General features: G+C 37.9%; 1 protein-coding gene across 17 annotated transcripts in view; it reads right to left on the reverse strand.

Moving 5' to 3' along the window:
• Window positions 1–12,570, reverse strand: part of Map2k5 (mitogen-activated protein kinase kinase 5) — a 246,249-nt gene that overhangs the window by 112,931 nt on the left and 120,748 nt on the right. For 13 of the 17 annotated variants that reach the window (XR_010050301.1, XM_063257801.1, XM_063257806.1 and 10 more), the window contains one exon: window positions 2,874–2,993. The exons of the other annotated variants lie outside the window; for them this stretch is intronic. Coding sequence is in view for 12 of the 13 variants with exons in the window: in XM_063257801.1 (XP_063113871.1) it covers window positions 2,874–2,993 (120 nt within the window). In the remaining variant the exon portion in view is untranslated. The remainder of the gene's footprint in view (window positions 1–2,873; window positions 2,994–12,570) is intronic. 17 annotated transcript variants of the gene reach the window in all.

Consider the following 12,570-nt stretch of genomic DNA (forward strand, 5'->3'; position numbering starts at 1 on the left):
GAGACTTCCACTCACACGCACCCTTTCTGAGAGAGCCCTGCCAGCCAGCCAGAGTGAACCAACAACGTCACCCTAGCCAGACATCCCTTCCCTTTCTCCCTGGCTCGCTGCTCTTCCAACATTTAGCACCACTGACACTGATGTCTCTACATGCAGATCTATTAACTTTGGTCCTCCTTTCGTAAAGGTATGTTCCATTAACACACTTCATCTGTTGTACTTGCTACTATCTAGAATGGTGTCTGGCATGCGCAGGAAATGGTATCTATAATGGTACTGAAATATCAAATGGTACTGAATACCAAAAGATGGGCTAACATGCTTACCCAGAATAAGCATGAGTTTGGCTTAAGGAAAAACTATGTCTTCCCAATGAATGGAATACACTTCAAGATGAACACATTTCTAAACACTGTCCTTCACTCTAAGAATACATACACACTCAACAAATATTTAGTAATGCTTTACTATACATGAGATGTGGTAGTAGGTGCTATGGGAGAAGCACAGGGAAGACCCTGCCTCTAGGAGTATCCAATCAAGGCATTGATGTTGAACTGGGAGTAGTGGGGCACAACTGTAACCCTAGTGCTCTCGGAGGCTGACGCAGGATATGGCAAGTGTGAGCCCAGGCTGTGTACTTAGACTTTGTCTCAAAATAACAAAAGGGGCTTGGGATATAACTGAGTCTGAAGGCCTGGGGTTCAATCTCTAGTAACACATATCACAGGTGAAAAAAGGTGCACTCTTTGAACAAAAGTACTGCTCATAAGATTTCAGGATAAGCATGTGCGTAAATATTCTCTCAATATTATTTTCCTTCTGAAAAATTGGCGTGCTTCTTACAATAAGGACAATGATAGTTACACAACATTTGGTTAGCTCCCAAGGCTGATGTGCAGTTTAAACATAAAGTTTTCTAGCCTAATCCAAGTACTCTGAGAGACTAAGGCAGGAGGACTGCAAGTTCACAGCCTTGCTTGCGTAGGTTTAGTGACCTGGTGAAACTCTGTCGCAAAATAAGTAAAAGGCTAAGTGTGTGACTCTGTGTCAAGATCCTGGGTTCACGGCCCAGCACAACAAAACCAAACCAAAGCACACCACAGCACAGCACAAGAGTGGATATGACCCTAACGCTACTGAATCAGAAACCAATCGAATATAGTCTGCTCTTCAGGACAGCACTTAGACAAGACCTGCATTATTCATTATGTTTTCCTCTCATTTAACTTCTAAAAAGTTCAGGGTATCTCAAGAAAAACTTTTCACTTTACCTTTTGAAATCAATTTTATTTATTAAAGTAAGTTTATTGCGGCCATCTTGTGTGTACAGTTTGGCAAGTCTAACAAATACACATAACATGTAGAAACAGTTATGAAACATTTCCATCACCCCAAAAAGTCTGCTGTGTCTCTTGCCGGTTGACAACACTTTGACTGCCAACCTTTGGCAACTACTGAATGGTTTCTGATGTTACTAATTAGTTTTGCCTTTTCTAATATATTATCAATCTCACAATATAGTATATTATTTTTGCTTTAAATGTTCTGTTGATTAGTGTTTGGAATGGTACACATCAGGCACAATATTTAAAATAGAGCCTTGCAAACAGTATACTGTTATTTGGGTCTTTTACAGTCTATCATCTGCATTTTTAAACTGGAATATTTGGACAATTTATATTTTATGTAATTATTGATAGGATTGGGTTCAAATCTTCCATCTTACTATTTATCCCTTCTTTGGACTGCTGAACTGTTTCCTCTCTTCCTCCTCTCTTTCTCTCTATCTCCATCTCTGCCTCTTTCTCTCAGACAATAGGATGAAATTTGCCAGCCCATTTAAAGCTTTCATTCATTCACTGACTGAATGCAGTATGCTTCTTTAGCTTCTCAAAATCTACCTTTAAATAATAAGAGGGCACTTCATTTATAATGCAGGAATTTCACAGTAGTGTACTACATTAGTCCTTTATCTGTACTACTCTTGTGTATCTTTCCTGTATGTCTTAGCCCCACAACGTCTTTATTTTTGTGTTAATTCTTTTTAAAGAATTGTAGAATGAGAAAAAGTCCCATTTAACCACATATTTACCATGTTGCTGTTATTTCATTCATTTGTGCAGCTTAACTATCCATCTGGTATCATGTCTTTCTACTTAAATATCTCCCTTTTACGTTTTTCATAGTTCTGGTCTTACTGGCAATGTATTCTCTCAGCTTTGTTTGTCAGGAAAAGTCTTCATTTCGCTGTATTTTTGGAAAGTATATTCAGTGAATACAGAATTCTGGATCAACAGTTTTCCTTTCTGCATTTAAAAGATGTCTTCCCACTAACTTCTCACTTGCATAGTTTGTGACACGAAGTCTGCTGTTACTCTTCATCTTAGATCTAAGTGTTCTTTTTTACTTTTTCTTTTTTAAACACATAGTCTCACTAGGCAGTTCAGGTTGACCTTGAACTCACTATGTAGCCCAGGATGGCTTTAAACTTGTGGCAATCCTCCTGCCTCAACCTCCCAAGTACTGGGATTACAGGCATGTATCATAAATAACTTTCTTTTTCATCATTCACTTTAAAATTTTTGATTATGAGGTGCTTTATTGTGGTTTTGTGTTATCCTAGTAAGGGTTTGTTGAGCCACTCAGATGTGTAGGTTTATGAGTTTCACCAAACTTATAATAATTTAGGCCATTATTTCTTCTTGTTTTCATTCCCTTTTCTCTTCCCCACCTCTGAAACTCCAGTTACATATATATCCTGGACTTTTAGATACTGTCTAAAGACTGTGGGTTTTTTTTTTTTTTCCTTTTTTCTTTTTTGTTTTTGAGACAGGGTCTCACTATGCAGTTCAAACTGGCCTTGAACTCACTTTGTAGCCCAGGCTGGTCTTGAACTTGTAGTGATTCTCCTGCTTCAGCCTCCCGAGTGCTGGGATTATAGGCGTGCACCACCATATCTGGCTTGTGCTTGCTTTTCGAAATTTCATTCTCTGAAAAAGGAGCAGAGTTCTTCTGTAGTAATTTTGGATGAGTCCTTTATTTTTAACTTGAAGATTACTAACCATTTATTCCATAATATTTAATATACTATTAATTCTATGAAGTGAAATTTTTATTCCAGCTATTTTCTTTTTCATCTCTAGATGTTTTTGTCATTATGTCTCTTTGTTAAGCTCATGTTTTCTTTGAAATCTGTGGGCATATTTAAAATTTTATAACTATTTCAGTCTTTGTCTGCTAAGTCTATTATCTCTGGTATTTGTGTGCATGGGGAGATTGCCTGCTTGTACTGATTGAATTCTCTTTGGTTATGGTTTTTCATCCATACTCAGAAGAAACAGTCTTAGCTTGCCTACTTATTTTTATATTTACAGACAATGGGTACTGTGAATTGTACACTACTCCTTTAGCTGTAGTCCTTTGAAAAGAGTTTTACAGATTTTGTTGTAATTCTTTAAAAAGTGTTAGATTTGATACTGGTAACGTGCAGATAGCTGACACATTTTATTATTTTAGAATATTTACTCATGGAGAATACAGAATAACCCCTATGCTAGGGCTAGTTTAGCCCCACTACTAAAGTATAATTCTTCTCAAGTCTTTCTTGAATGTTCCAATGTAATGAGGTCTCTCCACATTGCTGATTGGAATTAAAAACATTACCAAACTTACATAAGCTTTGGAAATTGTTTGTCTTACAGTTCCCTAGAAATTTTCTTTCCTAGGTCTGTTGTCTAATATTATAAGATTTCAACTTTATTAATACAGAATTTTTGACACAGATGCTTCCTCTCTAGGATGCTATCCTGAGGATTTCAACCATTTTTTTTTTTTTTTTTTTTTTGTCTTTTTCTTCTTTATTGGTACCGGGGATTGAACTCATAACCACACACTTGCAAGGCAGGCGCTTAGGCCGCTGAGCTAAATCCCCAGCTCCCTTTCAGCAAGTTTTTAACTCCAGTCTCTTTCTCTTCCACTCTGTTAGTCCTCTAGGCTCTGTCTGGGTTTACAGAAAGGTTGGGTGATTATAGGACGTACCTCACTTGGTCCCCTCTCTCTGGGATCACTGACCAACACTGCTTGTTGTGTAACATCTAACAACAGCTGTTTTGTACAGTATGTTGTTCAGTCCTAACTGTTTTTCATGCATAGCAAGTCTCATAGCATCAATTCCCTCATGGGCAGAAGTGAAAGTATCTTTTCATTTTAAGTTTTATTTTTGTCTCTTGTTCATTGTTTTGACCTTATAAGCCATCTCAAACCCTTTTTTGAAATACATAGGAAATAAATTATATTAGGACTTTAAACTAAATCTGAATTCATGAACAGAAGTTGAAGCAAAAAAAAAAAAAAAGCAAAGAGAATCTCTTTATAAACACAGGGCTCTTAATTAGCTCTCTCAATTTAAGTTTGGTTTCATCTTGAGTATACTATTTCACCTTATATAAAAGGTAGCAATAATGCTAACATATAGTCAATGTACTCACTACTTTGATTTTTCATTTAAAACAAATTCTGAACACTCAAAAATAGGTCCAGGAATGCTACCACAAAAGATTTTGTTGATTGGGTTTGTTTGATTTTGTTTGTTGGTTGGTTGGTTTTTCCAAAGGCATAGACAACAGCACATCTGATTAGGCAGAAAGATTACTTTTAGGGAGGTAGTTCTATCTGTGCTTATTTTAATGCAATATTAAGTTATGGAAAACAAACAGCAATTGAAGGCCTATAGCTTTTCATTCTGTATACTTAAAAACATCAGCATTTTTTCTGTAAGCAAAGCGCAGAAAAGATGGGTCATTAAAGTGACTGATTATAAATGTGAATCATCAGGGAAGATGTAAGTCATTTTGGTTTAATCAGGCCATTAATTATTAGGGTTTATCAATTAGTTTTATTGAAGGCAAGGGAGCTTAAATGAATAGCAGGGCATTGATTTTAACTGAGACATTTTCTCAAAGAAAATACAAATGAGATCTATAAAAGCCTGGAATCCTAGATCCTCTTCATATCTCTAAAGCGAAATTTGTTGCTCCCATTGCCACATGTAAGTCCTTGGTGGAAAACTAAATCACCTTTCATCTCTTTTAGCAGTAAATATGAAATATCAAGTTCTGTTGTTTCCAAATTTGAAATTTGGTTTAAATTCATGTTAGCCATGAGACCACCATCATTTTGGAGACAGTGAGAGGAAAGTATAATTCAAAGTGACCCACTTTGCATATCAGATATTCCTTGTCATTTATTTTAGAGAAATTAGTCATTTTCTGAGATCAGGCCCTTAGAGGGGTCGGGGTAGAGCGCTCAGATCCTCTCAGTGGGAGCCAAGTGAAACCATGGACATGCAAAATCCTAGAATCAGCCCTGAACATGGACTGTGAGGCTGAACAGCACATGAAAGTGAGCACACAACATGCTTGCATGTTCAGCACCACACACACAACTTCACTTTGTATTCTCATTGGCAACCCTGGCAATGCAGGAAGATCCATTACCACCCTGGTCCTGGAATGGTACCTTGACACACGATTATATCTCGATTATCTCCTCATATCTGATCTTCCTACATTGACAAAGTCTTATTCAAAGGATTGAGACTCTATGGCTAGCGCTGTCTGGTGCAGAGCTAGTAGTGGGTGAGTTGCTAAATGAATCAAAAAAATGGGAGAACAGTGTAAGTTTGAATGTACTATTATCAGTGTACGCTACTGTTCTGAGGAACTGGTAATGGTGTGGACTTCTACTCTATAAAATCAAGATGTGGATCCCCTAATCTACTGGACCACAGCCAAACACCTGGTAAGGTTAAACCTTCATGACTCCAGCTCCACCTGTAGGTAGGGTTCTTTCGGAACGGTAAGTGCTGTGCAGCGGGATCACGGAAGAGCTCATTATACAACCCGTCACACGTCCCTTGTCACAATATTTTTCCACTTCTTCAGTGGGATTTCACAGTAAGATGGGGCTCTGAATGATGATGTAATGAATCCAAGTTGCACCTGTATCAGCCCAACTGGATAATAGGTGGTTTTGATGCAGTTCTAGTCTATAATTGAAGAGCTGAGAAGATTGCTAAAAAGTATCACAGAGCAGGAAAAATGTAACATTTATATCTAAGGTCCTGTGCCATGCTGATACTGTAATGCATAATCGTAGGTGGTTTTCCACAGGCATCTATTACTAAATAAAAAAATTTTTTAACTTCTATATTATTTCTATGCTTTTTTGTTTTGCTTTTTGATGTGAGTACTTTTTTTTTTTTTTTTTTTTTTTTTTGGGTACCGGGGATTGAACTCATGACTGCATGCTTGCAAGCCAGGCATTTATGCCACTGAGCTAAATCCCCAGCCTCTTGTTTTGCTTTTTTAAACAAAAAAAATCTGAAAGAAAGTTAATCTCAAAGTATCTTTAAAAATTAAATACAAGGGCCAGTGATTTAGCTCAGCAGCATAAGCATCTGCCTTGCAAGCATGCAGTTGTGAATTCGATCCCTGGTACAACAAACATACAAACAAACAAAAAACCCCATTAAACATAAGCTGTGGGCCGGGGATTTAGCTCAGCGGCAAGAGCGCCTGCCTGGCAAGCGTGAGGTCATGAGTTCAATCCCCCGTACTGCAGAGAGCCAGGCGTGGTGGCTCACGCCTGTAATCCCAGCACTTGGGAGGCTGAGGTGGAAGGATCCTTGGGAGTTCGAGACCAGCGTGGGCTACAAAGTGAGCTCAAGGCCAGCCTGAACTGCATACCGTCCCAAAAAAGACAAAAAACAAAACAAAAAAAACATAAGCCATACATTTAGTTTATGTGCTGCCAAAGCAAGTGTAAGCCATACATTTAATAAGCCAAGTACATACGTATAGTCCCAGCTACTTGGGAGACTGAGGCAGGAGGATCACTTGAGCTCAGGAGGTAAGCGAGGGCAAGATAATGAGACTTTACCACAAAAATAAAACAACAAACACCAAGAAACACGAACTTAGCATGTAAGATTTATGGTCACACTCCTTTGTCTTTAAGGAAGTATAAAATACTAGTTAATTACACTGATTATATATTACGTATCAATGATAGTAAAATGGTTACTTTTCAAAACTAGTAAGTACTAGATTATCTGATGAACCATGATTGCAAACCTTTTACAAAAGGTATTACATCATTCCACTCCTAGGTATCTACTCAAAAGAAATGAAGAAAAGCCATGTAAAGACCTGTATACAAACAGCATTATTCATCCCATCCCAGTGGTATAATTCCAAATATCCCACTAGTAAATGGATAGATACAATGTGATAGGTCCATCTTACAGAATACTAGTCAGCAACAAAAAGGAGTAGTCTGTGGATGTGCTCTGTAACGCAGATCGACCTCAGAAATATAAGTTAATTGAAAGGAGCCAGTCATTAGATTTCATATTGTATGATTCTAGTTCTATAAAATGCTCAGAAATGACAAATCTATAAAATGTGAAAATAGATTTCTGTTCTCTGGGGCTGTGGATGGGAGCAGGGATTGATTGTAAATGGGTATAAGGACTCTTTTTTTAGGGTGATAGAAATACTCCAAAACTAGATCATGATGATGGCTGTGCAATTCTATAAATTTACTTGAAATCACTGAACCATACGCGAACACAAACTATGTATCAATAAAACTGTTTAAAAAACAGCCTCAAAACACAATGTGACTTATCATTAACATTACTAATTACTAACACTCTAATTGATAATCCATAGTTTGCAGATGCTTTGTAGTCACCGTGGTACCTTTCTTATGATAAAATATGAAGCAGCAGTTAACCGTTTTACGCATATTATAAACATACGATTATTTTCCCTTAAAAATAATACACACACTAGAAGGTCTGAATAGCTGATTAGAAGTCTTTAAAAAAAAGACATTGATTTTAAAATTGCTTTTGTGTAGTTAAGACTGCTTCCCAAAATGACCAGGAAATGCCTGAAAAATACAAAACCAACTGATTCAGACATGAAAAATTCAGCCAACCAACCGTAGCTGCCTCAATAACCCCCAGTAACTGTTCTGACTGATTTTCAGGCTGGACTGACTGCCTTGCTGTTTTTCCTCCGCTGAATTGACCAAATTGACTGTGGAAATTGGCATCATGTTGAGACAATTCATGTTGCCACCCAGAACTGCCTCATGCAGGAAACTGTATCTTTACACGAAAGGCAGCAATTAGCCATTTAATCCACATAAATAGCACCAAGTGGAAGAGGAAGAGCTTTCTGCAACCTCCACAAAGGGCTCTCCAGCTCATGCCCAGCCTCCTCCCCCAGCACAGTCAGGGGTCAGGGTGGGAGTTGCCCTTAGTCAGCATTTGGCTGGGCGCTGAGGTGGCCATTTGAAACATAAATAAACGCTCTTTCACAAAACCAGCTGGAGTTACTGTATGAGCTTGGTATAAGGCCCTGCAGAGAAATTCCTCATTAGATTAGCTCCAAAGGAAACTGTGACTTGTACATACTATGTAATTTTTTCTTTTTTTGCCAAAGAAGGAAAAACCTCACCAACTAAGCATTCTCTTTTTGCCAATCTATTCACATCAGGTACTGGTTATGTCTTATACTGCTCACATTTGGCCTCTGTTTTATTTTTAAAATATTTAAGTTGCTCTCTGGTTTCAGGAAGAATCCTCACTTTATGCCCTTAGAAATAAGCACAGTAGTTTCTAAGAAAACCTGAGCTCAGCTTTAAGATGTGACACATGGCCCTGTTGTGAGATGACAACGGAAGCAGAAATACACCTCTTCAACTTTCCCCTCAATGAAGCAATCACACTGTTTGTTTGAATGCCAGGAAGTGACCCTCAGTTCACCAGAAGCCAGAGCATCCATCAGCAAGTCCCCCCCACTCTAGTCACTTCTAGCACTGAGCCAGATAGCTTCAGCAATACCCTTCCGTTATATTAACTGTCTTATGAAAAGATAACAACCAATATATCTATCTAGTTATTTCTTGGGGACTGCATCCTAATGAATGAGAACAGCAGGTACCATTAAGTATAGACTATGCCAATGTTCTGCATTACAGATTCATCTGTGCACAACAGGAACACACTTATGAGAAAACCACAATATGATATAAAAGTTATTCTAATCATTCTATCACACAATAAAGGGTAGGCCATCCAAATATTCTTGCAAAAGTCTTAAATAAAATTAAACAGCATAATTAGCCATCCTAAATGGCAGCTATTGTCTAGAGTCTCATGATTCAGTTCAGATTAGAAGCAACACATGTGGCTTTCCTTTTTCATGTGATAAAAAGGAGGAATCTTGGGGCACTTATCAGGCAGGAACAAGGGCAAGAAAGCCTGGTCACCCATTTCTCCTTTCCCTCCATTATTCCTCAGTATGTAAAAGGGATTCCTACCTGCAGTGTGTACATATTCAGGCTGGTGCACAGGGAAATACAAGGTGCACAGGGAAGAGTTTCTGGGAGTTAGAAGAAACCTACATTCTGCTCTTGCCCTGAAACACTCTACCTTCCCAAGGTGAAGAGATCACTGACTGCAAGGCTCCTACTGACTAAAAACGCTCTTCATCTAACAAAGGAATACATTAATGCAAGACTGAACTGGACTTGGAGCCGCAAGTCCAAAAGACAGACCCTGGTAAACTGTTTTAAAGAAATAATAAGAACTAATATACGTAATACTTATTTGACATTTGCTATATGCAAGGACTGGGGTATCTGTAATATTATCATGTATTATGTCATTTAATTCTTAATCTTTGATACCACTATTATTAACTACATTTTACAAATGAGGAAACTGAAGCTCAAATTACTGATATTCACCTAAACCTCTGACACTAAGTCATAAGCTTTAGTAAACCACATTATAGTATCTTTGACATTGACTAGCTGGATGACCTTGTAAAATTCACTAAGAAACTGGTCTAGAGAGATGTTTACTTATTCCTGACACTCCTGTCAGCTAGTTTCTGAAGAAAAGGACATAGAAAAGTTTGAGAAAGGTTCTAATTATTCTCTCAACTTCCTGCTTCTTTTCTTTTTTTTTTTTTTTTTTTGTCTTTTTTTGTGCTTATCGGTACCGGGGATCGAACTCACGACTGCCTGCTTGCAAGGCAGGTGCTTATGCCGCTGAGCTAAATCCCCAGCCCCTCTGCTTCTTTTCTTGAGAAATAATTGTTTGAACTATTAATAGTTACTACGTCCTGGATACAATACTCTGACTTTAAAGAAGTTAAGAAACTGAGGCAAGGTCAGATAGTTGAGATGAAGAAATGGGCAGAACTAGCGCTTAAACTTGGGTCTCTTCTAAAATGAGAACCCTTCTTATGCTACCAACCAATTATTGCCTTTCCACTGACTGAGCAGGTTAGCCTCCTTGAATTTTAATTTCTTCATCTAAAAAAATGCAAGCACAATAATATCTTCCTTAGAAGATTATCACTCAGTGGTTCAGGGTTCAAGCACAAGAGCGTGAGTTTGATTCCTGGTACCCAAAAAACAAAACAAAAACAAACAAAAAATCCCCCAAGCAAACGAGATTATCAAGAACACTACATGAAATTACATGGACAAAAGACCTAATACATATTCAGAAGATACTCAATAAAAGTACTAATAATAACTATTATTAGGATTATCACACCCAGAAGGAATTCAATCCTATTAGAATTATTATGGTCCAAAAAAATTCAATCCCTCAGCAGCTTAAGACTGTATTTGATTTGCACAGTACTGGTCACCTTCAAACTCACCTTTGCAGACAGGACAGATGTGAAGTAGTCCCACTGCTAATACTATCCACTGTTTGTCCATTCTACATGACAGACTATGCTACCTGAGGATAAATCTATTGTGTCAATACTAGAATGGGGATCAGAAGATGACTTCTAATCAAGCTACATTATAAACAGCTTCAAAACATCCTTAGAAAATGATGACTCAATTTATTCATCCAACAAATACGCACTGGCATATATATATACATATATACATACATATATATATATATATATATATGTATATATATATATATATATATATAAAATCAGTGACATAAATTTATCATGGTTTCCTAAACAACAAGGACCCTACCGTCCATTGTAAAGGTGTCCTTCTGCCTCCAGTGAGCCCTGGACTTCAGGTTTGCTTCACATGCAAAGCTATAATGACAGTCAACTGTGGGGTCGGATGAAATAGACATTCATCCATACCCCGAGCCATCCTGCCGGGTTGTTGGACAGGTGTTCATGACAGTGGATGGTGAACCAGAAGTCAAAACACCATTATCACATAGTCTATTTTCAATCCCGATCTCCACTGAGGCAGAGGGATTTCAGGGGAATGGGTTCGGGGATTAACTACCCTCTCCCTTTTGCATTTCTTCCCCTGTACGGTACATGATCTCTCACTTCTCTTTCGTGTAGGGCTTCCTCTGATACTCAGTTTCAAACAAGGAAGAGGAGGTAGCCAGCATGGTAATTTCCCTTTGATTCCTAGCTCTGTCAGAGATGTCCTAAAGGGGACAACTGCTTATGATCAAATACTATCACAGATGCATGGAAGAGAGAAAAATGAAACCCAGAACAATGCTCTCTGAATAATCAAACCACCTGAACACAATGATTTACATTTATCTACAGTATCTAGTTCATACAAATATACATTATATATTAGGTAGACAGCTATGTATTTCTTTGTTCATTAAGCTTTCGGAGATAACTACAGATTTGCAGTTTTAAGGAATAATAGACATATAGTATCTGTGTTAATATAGTAATAATATAGTGACTGTAATAATACAGTGACATAGAGACCATCCCAGTTTCCCTGATGGTGGCATCTTATAACAACAATATCACAGTCAGGGTACTGAGAGTGACAGTAAAATAGGAAACATTTCCATCCTGCAAGCTTCCTCAACAGCGCCATTTACAGCCATACTCTCTCGTAGCCCACGTTCCCTCATGGCCACTAGTGAACACCGATCTGCTTTCCATTTCTGTAATTTTATCATCTCAAGAATGTTACATGAACGGGATCATTCAAGATATAATCTCTGTGACTGGCTACTTCCACTCTGCATAATTCTCTGGAGATTTATCCAGGGTGGGTGTGTTACTAGCTTGTTCCTTTCCGTTACTGAGCAATATTCCACAGTATGAAGGCACTGTGGCCTGTTTGATCATTCACCTGCTGGAGGACATCTGAATTGCTTCCGGTTTGGGACTAATATGAATGAAGTTGCCATGAACATTTGTGTGGAGGTCTCGTGTGAACACAAGTCTTCATTTCTCTGGGATAAATGCCCAGAAGTGCAACTACTAGGTCACATGAATAGATGCATATTAATGTTTTAGGAGTCATCAAGGGTGGGGCCGTATCATTCTTCATTCTTACCAGCAATGTATTAGTGATCTAATTTCTCTGCATCCTTGCTAGGCTTTGGTGTTGTTATATATATATATTTTTAAAATTTTAGTCATTCTGATAAATGTGTGATAATAACTCATGGTGGTTTCAATTTGCATTTCCCTAAAGGATAATGACATTTTTCATGTGCTTATTTGC

Source organism: Cavia porcellus, unplaced genomic scaffold (assembly GCF_034190915.1).
Source record: "Cavia porcellus strain 051 isolate PalLab524CR breed Dunkin Hartley unplaced genomic scaffold, mCavPor4.1 scaffold_10, whole genome shotgun sequence".
NCBI lineage: Eukaryota > Metazoa > Chordata > Mammalia > Rodentia > Caviidae > Cavia > Cavia porcellus.